The sequence below is a fragment of the Hevea brasiliensis genome, chromosome 13, assembly GCF_030052815.1.
Source record: "Hevea brasiliensis isolate MT/VB/25A 57/8 chromosome 13, ASM3005281v1, whole genome shotgun sequence".
NCBI classification, from domain to species: Eukaryota; Viridiplantae; Streptophyta; class Magnoliopsida; order Malpighiales; family Euphorbiaceae; genus Hevea; species Hevea brasiliensis.
This window is the reverse complement of record NC_079505.1, coordinates 67,423,299-67,441,568: the sequence shown is the minus strand read 5'-3', so window position 1 is coordinate 67,441,568 and position 18,270 is coordinate 67,423,299. Positions and strand designations below refer to the sequence as shown.

The window sequence follows — 18,270 nt, the reverse complement described above, 5'->3', positions numbered from 1 at the left end:
CAAGCTGTAACTAAATATCCAAGTGTAAAATAAATTTTCTATGGCACTTTTCTAGGCAAGTTTTCAATAAAATCAGCTACAAATTGAATTTTTGTAACAACTCTCAAGGTTATAGGTCTTTGTCTTGGCTTATTTTAGCACATAGATATCCAGCCATTCGGGCTGTGGAAATAGGTAGAACCCTAAAGTAACAAAAATTTCTTTTTCCTCCTTGCAATTCAATGCTTTGTTTTCTTCTTCTGATTTGTCCCATTCTTTATTATTTTTTTTATCATGTTTTGTATATAGTCGTTAATTATTATATTTTAATGCAAGTATTTTATCCTCTCTCAAATAAGAAAGTCTAATGCTTTAAATGTATATGTATGTGAATTCTATTTGTTCAAATTATTGCTTTAAGTATTACAATTTGAGCTACTATTTTCGTTACCTTAACCTTAGTCTTTGAATTTTGGAAAAAGCACAACTTAATGGAGAAAAAACTAATTTTCCTCTTTTCTAAAATTTTACAACAGAGACACTTATGTCGAAAAATGGATAAAGCGCCCTTGCGTAATACGGGGTAGACTGATTAATTCTTGATTCGTTATTTACTAATTGATATTGAGTTGTCGCTTATTCTGACTTGATTTAATGGTAAAAGACATATTATTTACTTAACAAGTAATAAATTCAAATCCGCACTTCTATAATCCCTTTATATATATAAAAAAAAAAATTGAGTCATATTTAGAACTACAAAGTTTCAAATTTGAGTGTTAGATGTGATCAATTGTATTAAAAAAATATATTAAGTCACTTGCATGATGGGGTATATTGATTAATTCTTAATTAGTTATTTAGTAATTGATATTGAATCATGTTTAAAATTCTCAAGTTAGAGTCTTAGGCTCCGTTTGCTTTATAAAAATTAATTTATATATAAAAAAAAATTTTCATGAAAATTATTTTCTAAGAAAATGTTTTCTATGAAAATATTTTTCATTATTTGATTAATATTAAATTAATGATATGTATTTATCTCATACATATATAAGTGCTTTCATATTTCAATAAGATTATGGAAATCTAGAAAGTGAATTTCTTTCTAAAAAGAGGAAGTCATTTTCCTTAAAAATTAGTTAATTTTTTCTTTGATTAGAAATATATTTTTTTATTGATAAATCTTTTGAATGTTCAAATGTTAAAAAATACGAAAAATATTTTTACAAAGGTAATATTAAAAAAAAATGAATTAAGCCACTAACATAATGGGGGCACATTGATAAATTCTTATTAGTTATTTAGTAATTTCGAGTTGCCAAATTTGAATTCTTTTAGAATTTATATTTTGCTGGAGGGAAACAAATATCATTAGTACGATAGTAATTTATTGTTTATATTAAAAATATATTAAATTTGGTGACACATTTGTGAAATAGAAAATCTTTTAATATTTTTTTATAAAAGAAATTATTTTAAAAAAAGACAATACATTAAAATTTAAACTTGAGATAAATATTTGATTATTAAATAAATATTTAAGTATTAAACTCTTTTAATATTCAATTGCAATAATGCACTTTGCAATTCATTTAGATTAAAAATATGAGTTTGCCATTTCATTTTCCATGGCATTATAAAAGCACAAACAGATCTTCAAGAGTAAGGCACCAAGAAACCTGGACAAGTAGGAAACCTAAAATGGGAGCACCTTTTTCCACAATTATTTAATTTCTTAAAAAAAATTAAAATATATTTCTTTTAAATTAAAATTGGTTAAAAGAACAAATGAAAAGGAATGTTATTAATAAATAATATTTTGTAGAAAGGATTGAGTGAGCTTTCACTTAATCACCAAAATTAAACCCACTAATATAAAGTAATCACGTGAATCTCCATAATCAAATCAGCTTAAACACCTTAACATCTCCACAATTCTAAATTTAATTAATAAAAAAAATTAATCTAACAAAAAGGATTTGCCGACCCCCACGTGCCATGTAATGTAATAAAAGTATCACCAAGATTGAAGCTCACGTGCAAGGGATCCAATGGCCTCACACAGCGAAAAAAGAGAGGGTGGTGGGGCTGCAGGCAGCTGCTGCTACTGCTACTGCATTGGATTCACCGAACCAAATATTCCTCTTTTTCTAAGCTGTGCATTTTGCTGGTTGGTCAACGGTCAAATATCCAGAAGTGAACATAGCTTGGGTGTGAGCCGCACGAGGGGATCTCTTCTCTTCTCTTCCCTGCCATTAAAGGCTTTTATACTTTTCTTTAATAGGGTTCACGCACCTTCCCCTCATGGGCTACTGCTGCTCTTTCTTTTCTTGAATAGCTCATGTGCATACCCTTCTCATCTGCCACTAAAATATCACCTAATGTACCTCTCATCATGTGACCTCATTCTTGAAAGTGTACATTGGATATGACCACAAATACCATTTGCAGTATTCTTGCTGTTGTCAGACAATTCTCAAGTTTTGAATTCATGCTCCTAATCTTTGCAAGCCTCATTTTGGTAATGTGATGGGTTTGATGATCTGCATTTTCCAATTATGATTGGTCCGACTGGCCGAACCGCCTGCTGGGTTAGTATAGGTTTGTTGAAATCATTACAATGATTGTTGCCTATGACTACCTCAGAAAGCAATTGCTCTCAGATCATTCTCAAATTAATCTTGAATTAGAAAGCCTGGCTTTGTTTCTTTAGCGACCAATGAGCATTGATGTTCTTAATAGTGTTCAAACAAATAAGTCTTTGGCTAATCATGCAATAAATATGATAAACTTTTTTTTACTAACTTTACATCTGCCTCAGGTTATCACCTTTTCAGGTTTTGTTTATTTCAAGATTCTATACAATTCATATATGTGTATATATATATATGTTAAGGCCAGAAAATTGTTTAAATGACCTAAACATCTGAGGGCTTCTCAGCAGAGAACATGATGAAGGATTGCTGAACTTTGCTTTTGTAGTTGGTAAGACCACATGATGTGCACAAGTCCTCAATCTCCTCCTCTGTGAAATAGTTATAATTCTGCAGAATCCTCTGCCACAGACATTAACTACTTTAGATGCAACTTGCAGCATATAATTATGGGCGCTATAGAACAAAATATACTTCCTATCCTTTGATTGCACAAGAAGTTTACATGTACCTCGGACCTCCACCCTCAAATATAACAACCAGAACCATAAAGCTATGCAGAGCACACAATTTTCACCTCTTTGTGAGGTAAAGTCTGCTCTTCTGACAAACAAACAAGTGTTTTATGAATAGCTAATGTTGAGAATAATTAACAGACCCAGATAATTTTATTTACTAGCTTTTGCATCTATATCTTCATGATAAATGTTAGCATGATGTCTGGAATAAGATGGTGAATATATTTATCAATCTTCAATAAGTTGGATTTTGATTGAAATGGGATTTATTATTATTATTATTATTATTATTATTATTATTATTATTATTCATGGATGTTTATGGAAAGTAGAAGAATCTGTTGACAAGCCAATTTAACATTTGGAGTTGCAAACCTGCAGCCTTCTGAATTAGTTAAAACAGCCAGGTTAAGTGTGGTGCATGTTTCAGATTAGATCAACATTTGAAGGTATAGTTACATTAATACATAAATCAAGCTAAAGGAAGTTTGGTCTCAAGGCATCGCAATTTATCCATCCAGATAAGATCACATCTACAACTGATCAAATCGAAAAACTGCTTGATAAGGAGTATTACCTCACGGAGCGGCCGTTCAATCCAGGAAGTGACTGCACTGTATCTTAGAAAAGTGGTTCCAACAAAGACTCCACCACTTCGCAATATACGACAGATTTCAGCAATCTAGCACGAGTAATTATGTCACCGGTTGAAATACATCCTTGTAAAATAGTTTTCATATATGTGAATAGTGAGAAAGCATGAAACTAACTAGATATGTTAGGAAAAAAAAAAAAAGCTTTATCAGGAGTCAACATGGGCATCTAAATGCAAACCCACAAATATCCTAAATGCTAATCATACAGCATACCATCATTGGGCCAATGCCAAAAACATCCACAGTTGACTAGCATTATTACTGGATCAAAGCAATGATATCCTATGCATTATGGGTGCCTATGTCGAATTCAATACATTGCAAGCAGCCCCAAATGATTGCAAATATACTATTGCTGTGTTGCAGGTATCTTTTACTTAGAAGATTTGGATGTTTGTTGCTGTCACCAGATTAAGATCCATCTGAAGTTCTTCCACATTTTATTATTTGCAATCCCTCAAGTAACAGAAAGCCTGCTATCCAGTATAGCTGAGAATATAGAGGAAAGCCTAGGAAAAGAAGAGAAAGAAGCAGAAAAAAGATAGAGAGAGAAGAGAAAGAACAGAATTTAGAGAGAGAAGAATGAGAATTTCATTGATAAATGATAATATTCTGCTATAGTTTCTAGAGTTACAATAGCTCTTATTTATAGATTTATCTAGTAACTGTTCCTGCCACTCTCCAACTAATTCCCAGCTAACCTCTACTAACTTTGCATACTATTCCTCTATTACAATTTCACTCTGAAGGCCTTCTATTTATTTTCAACACCCCTCATTCTCCTTAGTCATAACATTCCCACTTCTTGAAATCATTTTTGTAAAGAATTGAGTAATGGAAACTGTAATATAACAGTAAAAGTGTTGCCTCCATATCCAGAAAATGACCATCAATGTGCAGCAAAAAATAACCAAAAAGAATCAAAATGTTGAATTGGATTTTTTTTTTTTTTTTGCTCCGTAGGAGATGGATTTCTTTCTTTGCCTTCTTAATATTTCCCATTAATCCTCCATGGAAAATAAGAAATCACAGGAATAGAATCCACCCTCTTTCCATTTCAGCTGAAGATATGTTGCAAAGCTTTGCTTTTAACTAAATTGCTCCCTATAAAAAATACTTCAAAAGAAAATCTTCTGCCTCACTAGCCCCCAAAACCTTAAGAACAATAACCCCACTAGAGAGCTTAGACAATCCTTCTTGTGCTCTCTCATTGTCAGCTAATGCAAATAATTTTGTCTTTAGTAAAAAGTAGCTTCTTCCTCTCCATCAGCCTTCAATGTTTTGCCTGCAAGATTTTCATCTTTTAATTTTTCATCCATCAATTTCTTATCCCCTTCATCAAGCAAAATTGTTGTGTCGTCAAGAAGGATAGTCTCCTTCTTAGTATCAAAGTCCTCCGTCTTCTCTTGGATTGTTAATCCCAATTCATTGCCACTACTCCAAGAATCTTCAGATATATGGATGCTAGTTTTTAAAGCTTGGATGGACTGTAGCATCTTACCCGTTTGCCTGTCTTCCATTTTCTGATCTAACAATCCACTTTGTGAACCCAAACTTTCCATTGTCATTCATCGATTCTTCATATGTTCTCCATCTTCTATCAATAATTTAAGTTATATCCAAAAGAATATTTTGTTCCCAAGATTGTATTTCCAATGTCTGATGATTTGATTATATTTTGTTTCCAAGAAAATTTGGGGAAAAAAAATAGTGAAAGGAAACCAGTTAATACCTAACAACTCTGTTTTGGATAGAAAGAAAGAAAGGGAAGAAAAATAGGAAGAAAGAGAGGACAAGAAGACTGAATGAGAGAAAAATAGGAGAACACGAGACAGAAAAGAGGAACTAAGAAAGAATAGAGAAAGTGAATGAGAAATAGGGAATCAGAGAGAGAATTAGAAACCCTAGAAAGAGGGTTTCAACTCTGAGAAAAGAAGAAATGGAGGAAAAAGAGAAGAAATAGAAAGAGATCAGAGAAAGAAGTTAGAGAAAGGAAGAACTGGAAGAAAATATAGAGAGAAAAGAATATAGAAAGAAGAATTTGAAGAAAGAAGATATTAATTCCTTTTAGCAGCTGCTGCAATTAAGAAGAAATTAGCATTCATTAAGATAGCTGTAGAAAATGTCTCCTTTATTCTACTCCCTTGTGTAGTAGCAGTCGTGGCTACATGCTGATTTGGTCTTAACTCATTTTGTCCTGCAGGAACCATTGCTATGTCACCATCCTGTCCCATCTTTGCAGTTACCCTAAACTATTTTATATTGTGTTTCACTTGCATAGTAATATACAAGGAAGAAGAACCTTGTTGACTTTGTGTGTTTAGGTCCACCTTTAGGGTAATGGTACATCCTGAACTACTAATTACCTTGATCCTAGTTAAAATTATGTTTTAATTACTGAGAAGGAAGGGAAAAATACTGTCCTTACTGAAGAAACATTATAGGAAGGTAAAGATCATTTTCAAACTTGGTCCTTGTGAAGGGAACATTTAAAGCATTTTGAAAAGCAGTGGTCATGCAGCAGTCACAAAACCTAAGGCAGTAAGGTTTTCTTCAACAAACAACACCTATTCTAATACAAATAATACACATAATAGACGATATGGGCCCACATAGATATCACAAACAAGAAGTCCAAGTAACAACATGACAAAAACAATGAAGTGGCAAATCAATCTATCCAAATTCATTAGAATTTAGTATCTGTCAAATGTGATATATCTGGGAAATATGAGAGGCTGGATATGCCAAACATGATGAAGAAAATTGAAAGAAGAAAGATCACTTACAGCATTTGAAGGAGATGGCCAGCAATGTAAGGCTGCACCAGCATGAACAGCATCAACTGAACCTGATGAGAAAGGAAGTCTAGAAACATCTGCTCGAACAAGGGCAAGATTCCTGCATATTGAAAAAAATTAGTTCATGCCTTCAAAGAATTATGAAGATTGGAAAAATGAAAGAAGCTTACGTATTTAAGATAGTGATGTCTTGCTTAATGAAATCATAACATTGGCGAAGCATGTTTTCAGAAAAATCAAGCGCAACAACTTTAGAATAAGTCCCAGATTTGGCAAATTTTCTGGAAAACAATCCGCTGCCACAGCTAACATCAACTAGGAGACCACCTTCTGCTGGTTTGAAGTACTCCTGAGCCATTTTGAACTGCATTAACAACAAAAACGTTAGCAAGTTGATACAGGTAACAGGTAATGAACTGAAGCAGCAACACCACAGAAGCAAAGGACGGGAAGGACTTAATATTACTTCAATTTCCTCAGATACAAATGCCATGTTACACAACAGACTATATTTCCATGTTATCCAATTTTATGCAGAGATTTCATAAATCAGAAATGACATAATAGCTTTTACCAAAGCTCATATTTTTAATGATGCTAATGATATTTTCCTCCATACAGTGAAGTATTTGAATTATAAACAAGCTAAGGAAGACTCACCTCTTCATCAGGACCAGGGAAGCCACTTCGATTAAAATTTTGACGCCACCCTCGTTCATACAAGAATGAAACAAGTGGACTCCTAACAAGGTCAGGTCAACAATTGAGGTAAGACAATATTTCCTCAAACAATATAACTAAATTATGATGTGCCTTATAAAAAAGGCACGTCTGTTAATCATTGCTTAGAACAAAGATTGGGTGAGAAAAATATGCAGCTGTTCCTCTAACTAACAGAAACTAAGGTTTGAAAAATATTTCTGGAGACATGAAACAAGAGTTTATCCAAGAGTTACAGCATTTGAAGTTTTATGAATATGTAGGGGCATGTCAGAACTTCTAATTCATCATTATGCTATGTACATCAATCCACGTATACCGGAATAGCTCTGTCCTAGCAGGTTTGACTTCATTATATTCCTTCATTGCAGCTGTAATTGTAAGATCCAGATAGTTGCCTTTGCTGGAATATGTTTTGTTGCATTTCTTGCACTTGAAACCAGACCGGTAGATTGCTGATCTGCAGGTTTTGTAGCTATCATGTCAGATCTTATTAAAAAAAAAAGGAGGGGAGGGGGGGAGGGGTGCTGGGGGTGGTGGTGGTTTACTATCACATTAAGCACCCTAACTTACAAATTAAAACCTGGAGGGCCTTTTCTTATCAGAGGCTCATAACATATTGGGCATGCAAATGGGTCATCCTCCAAAGTTTGACGCTTCTCTGTACCTAAATCCTAAAAGAAGAAATTCTTATCAAATCCAATAACCAAAATCCTAAAAGCAGAAATTCTTGTCAAATCCAATATATGTTAGCAAAAGGAAACCAATTTAACATTAGAAAGAAATAATGTTTCGCTTATTTCTTGTAGCAATACATAAACATATCTAACAATGAGCTGCCAATTGCCAAATCTGTGCACTGCAGGGAATGTATGTGTAATCATTGTACTAAGTTTGTTTGGCCTCAACGGGAAAATCAACCAGTCAAGGTGACAAGGTCTATTAAAATTTATGAATATTATGAACTCAGAATTGGATCAAGAAACCTTCAATTGGAAATAAATCCCTTCCTAAAAACAGAGACATCAATAGCACCTAGCACTCAACCAGTATGCTTAATTCATGTCTGCATTTTTCAAATTACATGCCTCAGAACACAATAGTACTAATTTTCCAATAAATACTAACTTCATAGTACTTACACTTTTATCTATAGAAAAGGGGGGAAAATGCACGAATTCAATGTATTGAGTCAGCTCAAAAAGTTTATCAACTTGGGTCGTCCTAAATAATGGTAATTTTAAAATTCAAAATTCGAGACTTTCTCAGCAATCAAACAGCATCCCACTTCTCCATAAAAAGAAAAGATAATTCTAAAGCATTTTTAGGGCAACACAATTTATTTGGCCTAACCTATAAAAATTCCACCGCAAAAAAGAGTAAAACACAGCACTGGAAAAAAAAAGGTAATGGTGAAGTTCGTACTGGTTCAAGAGCAACTGCTGAACAAGCGCGAATCGTGGAGGGAAACCTGAGAGAGGAAAACCCGAGACGAGGCTGGAAATTTCGGGAATTGGGAGAAAGGCAAGTGTATTTGAGGCATAGAACTTGGTGAAGTGGTTGAAGAGAAGAGGAAGCTATCGCCATGGTAAAAGGATTAAGATTACTGGCTCTTCAAGATTCTCGCTCTCTTCTTCTTCGTCTTCCTCTGTGTGTGGTGTGTGAGTTCGGTTCTGTCCATTAGCTTGGTGTGTGTGTATATATATATATAAGAGTGTGTGTGTGCTTGTGGACAATGGTGGGACAGCGCTTGCTCTAACTGGACTGCACAAATTATTAGTTACGTTTTATAAAATATTATTATTCTCTCATTTAAAATTTTGAAATAATATTAAAAAAAATAATTCTAGAGTTTATTTTTTTAACCCTTCGTTTGTATCTTTATCTATGGTTAATTTTATTTATAGTATCTTAATTTATTATTAGTAATGTCTTTAAATTTTAATTTATATTATAAAAATTTTTAAATTTTAATTTAAATATCATTAAAATTTTTATTAAATTAATTTATAGTTAAATTTCACTTATTATCCCTCAATTGCAATAAATATACTATATACATATTCTTTAACTTTAGTTTATATCACAAAAATTTTTAAATTTTAATTTAATATATAAATAATTTTAATAACAAATATTCTGGATAATAATTAAGATTAGATATGTTATCTTGCTAATTTTAAAAAATAGACAAAATCTATATACAATATGAAACTATATAGAAAAAAAATAAAATAATTTATATTTAATTAGAGTTTAAATATTTCAAAATAAAGTAAAATAATTATATGTTATTAATTTTTTATGTTAAAAAGAATCAAAGAAATTAAGATAAGTTGGACATAAATCTTTTAGATATTATCCTAAAATCGAATTAAAAAATAATATATACATATATAATATTTTTATATGGTAAATTAAATAATTAATTTTACATATTTATAAAAATATTAAATTATTTCTAAAAATATAATTTTATTTTAAATAAATAAAAAATAAATAAAAATTTAAAATTTTAATCTGACTATGAAGTTGAGGAATGAACTCCGCCTAAGTAGTTTGGGTTTAGCCGGTCTCAAACCCGGATAAAGGAAGATGGTTGCGGTAGGTGACAATCAGCATAAAAATTTTGTCAAACCTTATGATATGATATGGAGAAAGGCTTAGTTGAGTTTATGAAGTTGAGGGATGACTATGATAAACCTATTTAAATTGAGGGATGATAAGTGAAATTTAATTATAAGTTAACCTAAAACTTGCAATAGTAGGTCATAGAGATTTTAATAATGCTTAAATTGAAATTCAAGAATTATTGTGATACAAATTAAAGTTGAGAGAAGATGCTAATATAACCACCTAAATTGAGAGATTATGAGACTAATTCTTTTAACCGTAAAGGGATATGAATATAAATTAAATAATAAAAATGAAAAAAGAAAAATAATTTACTTGGTATTGCTTGAATAAATTATTAGAAATATAAGATAAATACAATTTTTCCCTTAAAAAAAGTAATAACTATTATACTCACTTGTTTTCTTCATATCTATTAAATTATAAAAAAAAATTTAAGTATTTTCATATAAATAAACTCTCTTTTTTCTTAGATATTATCAATTTGAAGAGAAATATTTTTGATTAATTACAAAGAGTTGAAAAATGAATTGTATCTAAATAATCTTATTTTTTTTAGGGGGTGGGAAAAGGGAAATTTCTCATTCTTTTTTTTCCAATATTTGATGTCTAAATAAGAGAATTAAGAGAAGAGAAAATTACGTTTTAATCTCTAAGGTATGCCATAATAAAATATAGGGACAAATATGTTAATTATAGCATACCTCAAAGACTAAAATATAATTTTCCCTTTAGAGAAATCAAATTTCTTTTTGCTTTTCTTCTGGTCATTTGAAGTTGCAAAGGTGACTGCAGATGAAGCCGAAGGAGGAGGCCATGGAAAGAGGCTGTGATAGGATTTCTTGAGTCGTCCCATGGCTAATATTGAGTTGTGCAACTCTTCCTTGCTGAGATTTCTTTTCATAATCATCCTTTTTCTTAATTTTTTTTCTCAATTTCTGGAATCATGTTACACATGGGTTTGCTTCCTTAGCAATTTCTAATATGAAAATTTGCTCTAAATCTTTTTTCTTTCTTTTATATTTCTTTTTCCCTCATTATTTCCCTTCAAATTGTCAAAATGGTTTTATTTGAGTCTCCACGGTATCCTCAATTGTTCTGTTAGGACTTCGTTTGAATGATTGGTAAAAAAATATTACGTCTAATAGTGAAAAAAAAAATGCAAGTTTTTGTCAATTATAGTAATTTTTTTTTATTAATTTTGGTCTAATTTGAAACTTTTACATTAATTACAGGAGTCTAAAATTGGGTAAAGTGAGGTGATATAGCAGTTGTCATGGTAAAAATATTAATTTTTTATATATTATTATTAACAAGATAGTTGATGTGGCATAAATTTTATTTTTTTATCATATCGTTGATGATATGACACAAAAATATTATTATTTTATATATTTTTGTGGCATAACATAATTTTAATAATAAAATGTCAAAACATTTTTACTTTTATCAATTATAACTAATTCTAAATATTTGTTTCATTTATGATCAGTTAACTAATTTTAACTTAACTTAATTAAAAATTAATACTTTATTTTGTAATGTAAAAAATTAATGTTTATATTACTTAGTATAATAAAAAATAATTTTTTCCTCTCTCATCATATTTTTTTTTGTTAGTATTTATAAATTTTATTTATTAAAATTAAAAATATCCCTCTACTAACATTTCTCTCTAGAGCATATCCCTACACCCACCTCTCTCTCTCTCTCTCTCTCTCTCTCTCTCTCTCTTCCCACCCAATGCCATTTAATAACATATATACAACACTCTCTCTCTCTCTCATCAACAATGTGTTATTGATATTTTTTACATGAATTTTTACTTTTTAAATAAATGAAAAAATTATGTATTTTTACAAATAAGTTCCATAAATGCCCAAAAAAATATATATGAGGTGAGAGAAAGGTGAAAATTAATTTTTTTATTATACTAAATAAGTTAGATTAAAATTAGTTGATTGATTATAAAAGAAACAAATATATAAAATTATATAAAATTAATAAAAATGGAAAAGTTTTGACTTTTTTTATTATTAAAGTTATGTCATGTCAACAATAATAATTTTTACTACGTTAGTAACCTAAAGTTCATGGCACATCAATAATAATATATAAAAAAATTAATATTTTTACCATGTTAACCGCTGCATCAACGTTCAATTAATTTAAAACCCAAATCACAATTAACACAATAATTTGAAATTAAATCAAAATGGCAAAAAAAGTTATAATTAACAAAACTGGCAAAGTTCACATTATTTTTTTTTAAATACCATTTGGTGAAATATTAAGAAATAAAATTATTGCTGTGTGGTGTAAATTTAGCTGCCAAGGCTAAATCAGTTTGTTCTTTGAAACGTTAGGATCGTTGTGACTGAAACACATTTCAGTCTACATCAACGAGAAATCACATGCGACGATTTAGATGAAGAGTATAAATGTTGGCGGAGCCTTTTCCAAGAAGCACAAATGCAGGCAGTTTCTGTTTTACAGGGTAAATTTTTTTTGTGTTTCCACCTTAATTTCTCCACCTCAATTCTCTATTGTTTACTTCGTTTTCCCATTTTCATTGCCACAATCTAAAGTTAGAATTGTCATGCTGATTTTAGATGTTGTTTAATGGGTTTGCGATGAGACTACAACATGGCCATATATAAAAGAAAGGAAAAGTTTGGAAGAAGGATGACAACAAATAAAATATCCATCAAAACTATTTATTTAAACTGATTATCATTTTCAATATTAGAATCATTTTAAATTTTATTAAAATTTGTTTTAAATTATTTAAATTCGATTAATATTACTTAAATAATATTTAAAGTTATTTAATTTTATATATTTTAATTAATAATTTATATATTTTTTAAAAATTAATAATTTTATAAAATATTTAAATTTTATTATTTAAAATATAATATATAAAAAATTATAAATATTATTTAAAAAATATAATTTATATTTATTTATTTATTTATATATATAGTTCAAATCGTAGTTATTAATCCTTAAATTTGAATATATTCTAAACTCAATTATATATTATCTAAACATATCCTAATAAAATTCGATAAAATCATGTACTCGGCCGGTTGCAATCCCTGCTAAAAGTGCAAAAGCAAGATCTATAAGCAAAGATGGGTTGATGGGATTTAAAATCTTTTTCGTAAATTCAATTTGTTTAAAGCAACTAAACGCTGACGGACATAAAGAGTGGTGTCTTTCTGGGTTGTCAATTTAAATCATGTTATTGTTTCTGATTTGTTCAATTTCGATTGTGTTCTTGTTCTGGGTTTGCTTTTGTTGCTGGTGTATTTTTGGGTTTTGTTCTTGTTTTCTTTATTTTTTTTAATTAATTTGGAAGCAGAAAATAATTTTTTTTTATTTATTGTTTATGGGCGAGTTTCCCACACCTTATTTTCTTTAGATTTTAGGTCTTATTTGGTCCTAACAGAAAAGTTATGGCTTAATTTAGGACAAAAAGCTCAAAATAAATTTATTTAAATATTAAAAAAAAGTGTAAATTTGATCTTTGTTCCTTTGATTTATTTATCAAATTAAATCACCTCAACCTTTAAGAAAACAATAAAAATTAGGTCAAATAAATATTAATGCTGTTTTATCTGACTTTCTCATGAAATTTACTTTAAGATTAACTGGTCGCTCCAAGAATAATTCCACAGCTTTGGAGAACATAGACAAACGTAGTTTAACCGGACAAGATAAGCTAATGACACATTAGAGATTTTTTTTTTTAAGATAAGACATATTAGAAATGATTCATTACAAATATATTGTAACGCCCCTGCTCCAACCATTAGAGTAATTGTCCGCTTTGACTTACCCCATCCTGAGCTTCACGGTTTTATTCCATAAGTGAAATATGAAAAATTTTCCAGAGATCATCCATTCTAAGATTGCTCTCAAGCGAGCACGCTTAATCTTGAAATTCTTCCAAATCTCTAGGTCATTCCACCAAAAGGGTCATCTAGTGATTAGTTTTCTCAATTTCAATGTATGATTCGATTTATTCCTACTCCCTATTTGGTCAAGGTCTCAAGCGAGACTCTCTCCAGCCGTAAATTATTTCCCATTACTACATGAGATGTTACATATACTGACGATTTTTCTCTTGTTAATAAATAAATTATCAGGCTTCGGTTGTTTTATGAGAAAATATTTTTCATATTTTCTAACATGGTGTACTTAAGAAAATAACCTGTTTTGACTTTTTTTTTTCATTAGGCTTCCATTAAATTAAAAAATATTTTAAAAAAATTAAGCCCTTTTTTCTATTAGTTATTAAACAATTAAAATTTTGCCAGCAAAGGTGGATGTTATTTATTATTGTTTCCCTCTGCCGGCCGAATATTTTAAAAAATTTTATTCATTCAATTTATGTTTTCCCCAATAATTTAGGTATATGACTTGTATTGTTATACATTTTTTATATTATGAATCTGGAAGCCTGATACACAGCTATTCCCTCTTGTCCTTAAGTTGTTAGGAAAGCAAATGGCTTATGCCTTGTTCTATTGAGGACCATATCTGTGTAATTGAGCTGTTTGCTACTCTTATAATAAACTGTTATATTTGCTCCACATTTATATATAAACAGGAATTGAATTAGAAGTCCTACATGGGATACATGGAAGTTACTAAGAGCCCTGTATATACATTATGGCACAAACAAGTGACAAGCCTGTTAAAAACCCCCAATTTTTTTTCTCCTGGGATCAATTGATATGAATCAATTTATCATTTATTCTGATTTACAGTGCTTGCAGGTTTGATCTACTTCACTTGGTAGTGAGATCTGCATAATCTGTTGGTGCATATGGTATAAACAGGTCTCTTAAAAACCCATTCTTTCTTCTGGGGTTGTAGCCCATGTCCTTGCAGAGTTGGTCATTATACCATATATTAGCGTTGCTAATACAAGCTCTCTTAAAGTATCTCCCAGTAACCTGCTTGATGTGATCTCCCCACATCTTGGCCTCCTTTTCCATGCTCTTAACACAAGGCAATTCAAGGTTTCCATCAAGAAAATTTGCTAACCATAGGCTTTTCAATTCAGAGTTTCCCAGAGTTGAGAAACTCTCATTATATCCTATAATCGCCAATTGAGGTATTCTAGGATGAAGTATTTGCCTGCAGCAATTGAAAAAAAAAAAAAAAAAGAAAAAGAGTTGTTGAATTAACACAGATCATGCAGTAGGCCTAATGTGTATATATTCTGTGGAAAATTATATCTGGATAAGAGAAGTTAGTAGAGAACCTGTAAAGGAGAAGTGGTGCAGTGGCCTTTAAGCAATCCTGGAAAACTGAAGACTCAAAAATGTTTGCAAGTTTTTCATAACCCTTGAATCCTGTGGCGAAAATCACAATGTCTGTTTCTAATGGCTGAGCTTCTCCTTCAATAATTAGACCTTCTCTACAGAACCTAAAGCTTTGCGAATTCTTAATGATGATGCTCCCCTCTTCCACTTTGTCGAAGAAATTTTCGGGTAGCATTGCAATCTGACATGAAGACATATGTTCATCAAAGCTGAATTTGGGTAGCATTCCATACTTCTTCAATGGGAGAGTCCACTTGAGATAGCTCTCCATGAATTTGGAAATTCCCCATCTCTGTGTATCCGTACATTGTCTTCAGAAAATTTGTACGTGTAGAAGTAGTGTTGAACATATATGCAGATTGATAGAAATAAAAATTACCAAGGGTGAAAGCAAGGTGACCAAAAAGCTAAATAGAAATGTTTCTCCAGGCTTATGAACCAATAGTTCTGAGAAGCGATTCAAGTACAAAAAACCAAGCAAAAATACAGAGAAAGAGCCGCCAGGCAGAAACCATTGAGCATTCCTTTGAACCATCGTGCATGGGAAATTGACTCCTGAATTCCAAAGTAAGATTCACCCATTCACTCAACACTCAATGTGAGTAGTCCTAACTCCTAAGACAACAAATTAAGTTGCATTAAATTTTCTTACCATTTGTATTGGCACATTCTGTTGCTGTATCAGCTGCAGATTTGTGTGAACCAATGACTGCAACTCTCTTTCCTTGGATGAATTTTTCAGTACCCAAATTGTCCAAAGCAGAGAAGTCACCTGAATGCATTACCTTGCCCTTGAATACTTGTGGCCCTTCATCTGGAGAGAACTCTGGAATGTTTGGAACGCCACTAAATTGTCCAATGCAAAGAATAACAAACTCAGCATGATATTCCTGGTCATAATTCATAAAATTCTTCGTCAGAAATCACTTTCCTTCCATCATCCAAAATCAATTTTTTTTTTTTGAAATTGGTCTAATTAACTTTCTTGATCTATACTGGGCATACCTCTATGCTGCAAGTTTTGGTGTGTTGAACCTTGATATGCCATTTTCCTTTAGAGCCAAAAGGCTTACCAGTTCCACCCCATAGATCCCATGATTCCATCTCTTGAAAAGATTCTCCTACATAATCTATAGAGATGACTCTGGAATTGAATTTTATGCAAGGAAAGACATTGAAATTATGAGCATAAGATTCAAGATACTCCATAACCTGGGTGTGGGTAGGATGCTCATCTTTTACAGAGGAAGGCCATGGAAAATCAGAAAACTGGTATACTTGTTTGGTGTTTTGGAGCCTGGTTGAGTCAATAGTACGTGCCCAAACTCCTCCAATTCTTTCTTCAGCTTCAAAAACTGTTGGAGTCAATCCCTTGTTGAGAGTGTACTTGCAGGCAAGAAGGCCACTAACTCCTGCTCCGATGATCGCCACACGATTTTCCATTAGGAACTCAAATTTTTCAGATCCAAGGTTATCCTTATTGTAAAAGTTGTATCCGTTCAAACTTATACATATCCTTCACAAAAGTTTTATAGATAAATTATATGTTAGATTATATTAATAACTCAATGCTTCCATATAACAAGGTGGTAAAGTGGCAGACATTTTGATTGGGAATTGGCTGGAGGGATTTATCTAGTTGCCTAGAAAGGGATGTAAATTAGGTTTTATTCAAATTTCGTGCGGTAAGTGGTGACTGCATATGGAAAAAGACATTTTTGGTGGATTTCTCAAAGATCATTTTGTCCCAATTGGAGGTCTTTTTCAAGCTGGTGGACTAACCATAATTATTGATTCATATCTAAAATAAATTCAATAGATAATATATCATTAAAAAGAAAAGAAAAAAAATTAAAAGATTCTGAAAAATGAATGTCTTAATTATCAATTAACTTTGTCTTGATCTGCCAAAAAAAAAAAAAAACTTTGTCTTGAACTAATGAAGTTAAAAGCTTGGCTGATATTGATGATAGCTAAGTGTTGAGTTTAAAATTAGTTTTTTTTTTAATTTAAAAAATCTAATAAATTAAGTAATAATTAGTAGAATCCATAAAGCAAGTAATATCCAGTGAAAGACAAAAAAAAATCTTATTGTAAATTTGATAAATTTTAACTTGAAACTTCTTATTATCTGAATTTCTAAAAGCAAAAAAGACTGATGGTATTACTCATTGATTAAAAAAATTATTTTGGATTATATTTGTGGAATTTATACAATATTTTTAATTGTGTTTATTTTTTAATTTTAAAATTGATTTTATTTTAATTGTGTGGAATGAATTTTGAGGGCATGCAAATATGCTAATATTTTGTAGGAATTAAAGAAAATATAGATATAACTTATTAAATTGAAAGAAGTAAACTATTGCTAAGCCTTGAGAGCAATAAAACGGTGTCATTTTGTAAAATTTACCTTCTTTATGAAACTAAGCGTTTTGAGATTCATATTTAGCAATTTACTATCGTTTAGTGATTATTATCTTGTAGTAGAAATAACAATATTCCCTTTGGAAACTAAAACTTTATAAAAATTTAATTTAATTAATTTTGAAATTCAATTGAATTTTTTCATTACAAATAATTTATTTCAAACAAAATTTTTATATTTAAAATAAAATAATTTAATTCTTTTTAATTTGAAAATTTTTTTATTTTTAAACAAATAAAAATAAAATATAATTATATAAAAATTTAATTAAATTATTTTTTTATATAATTTATTTTAAGAATCTCCATCAATAATCAGTCGCGACATCTTTATAAACTTATAGAATTTAAAAAATATTAAATTAGCCACAAAAATTATATAGGAAAAATGAAAGTCAATACTTTGATAAATCAAGAAACTAATAATGAATGGTAGTTAGACTTTTCAACAAAAGACCTAACTGCCAAACCCGTCTAAGGATAATTTCAGAAGCTGAGTACAAAGTGGGGAAGGTCTCAATCACCGCAGCCTGCCAAGC

The 18,270-nt window shown here is 30.6% G+C and overlaps 2 protein-coding genes across 3 annotated transcripts; both read right to left on the bottom strand.

Moving 5' to 3' along the window:
* Positions 1 to 2,742: 2,742 nt before the first annotated feature.
* LOC110671511 (uncharacterized methyltransferase At2g41040, chloroplastic) lies at positions 2,743 to 9,025 on the bottom strand. 2 transcript variants are annotated; one of them, XR_002498114.2, is made up of 9 exons: positions 8,757 to 9,025; positions 7,905 to 8,005; positions 7,651 to 7,791; positions 7,272 to 7,353; positions 6,782 to 6,975; positions 6,600 to 6,711; positions 3,732 to 3,836; positions 3,148 to 3,239; positions 2,899 to 3,038 (listed from the first exon to the last, which is right to left on the bottom strand). XR_002498114.2 is itself a non-coding variant. In XM_021833991.2 (8 exons), exons 1-8 carry the CDS (start codon positions 8,916 to 8,918, stop codon positions 2,901 to 2,903), a joined length of 1,035 nt encoding a protein of 344 aa, XP_021689683.2. In that variant the 5' UTR covers positions 8,919 to 9,024; the 3' UTR covers positions 2,743 to 2,900. The 2 variants fall into 2 exon arrangements, 1 of the variants encoding a protein (XP_021689683.2); XM_021833991.2 differs by lacking the exon at positions 3,148 to 3,239 and having other exon boundaries at positions 2,743 to 3,038; positions 8,757 to 9,024.
* Positions 9,026 to 14,610: 5,585 nt separating this feature from the next.
* Positions 14,611 to 16,894, bottom strand: LOC110671479 (probable flavin-containing monooxygenase 1). The gene is made up of 5 exons (XM_021833963.2): positions 16,310 to 16,894; positions 15,957 to 16,194; positions 15,684 to 15,859; positions 15,244 to 15,596; positions 14,611 to 15,116 (listed from the first exon to the last, which is right to left on the bottom strand). Exons 1-5 carry the CDS (start codon positions 16,745 to 16,747, stop codon positions 14,765 to 14,767), a joined length of 1,557 nt encoding a protein of 518 aa, XP_021689655.2. The 5' UTR covers positions 16,748 to 16,894; the 3' UTR covers positions 14,611 to 14,764.
* Positions 16,895 to 18,270: the final 1,376 nt, after the last annotated feature.

Excerpts from the sequence above, each read along its gene's own strand:
- LOC110671511 (XM_021833991.2), bottom strand. The coding sequence starts at position 8,918 with ATGGCGATAGCTTCCTCTTCTCTTCAACCACTTCACCAAGTTCTATGC. Across the intron at positions 7,792-7,904 it reads GGCCCTCCAGGTTTTAATTT|ATCAGCAATCTACCGGTCTG; the intron begins GTAAGTTAGGGT and ends CAAAACCTGCAG. Across the intron at positions 7,354-7,650 it reads GCTAGGACAGAGCTATTCCG|GAGTCCACTTGTTTCATTCT; the intron begins GTATACGTGGAT and ends TGACCTTGTTAG.
- LOC110671479 (XM_021833963.2), bottom strand. The coding sequence starts at position 16,747 with ATGGAAAATCGTGTGGCGATCATCGGAGCAGGAGTTAGTGGCCTTCTT. Across the intron at positions 15,860-15,956 it reads AGAATGTGCCAATACAAATG|GAGTCAATTTCCCATGCACG; the intron begins GTAAGAAAATTT and ends TTTGGAATTCAG. Across the intron at positions 15,117-15,243 it reads GCACCACTTCTCCTTTACAG|GCAAATACTTCATCCTAGAA; the intron begins GTTCTCTACTAA and ends CAATTGCTGCAG.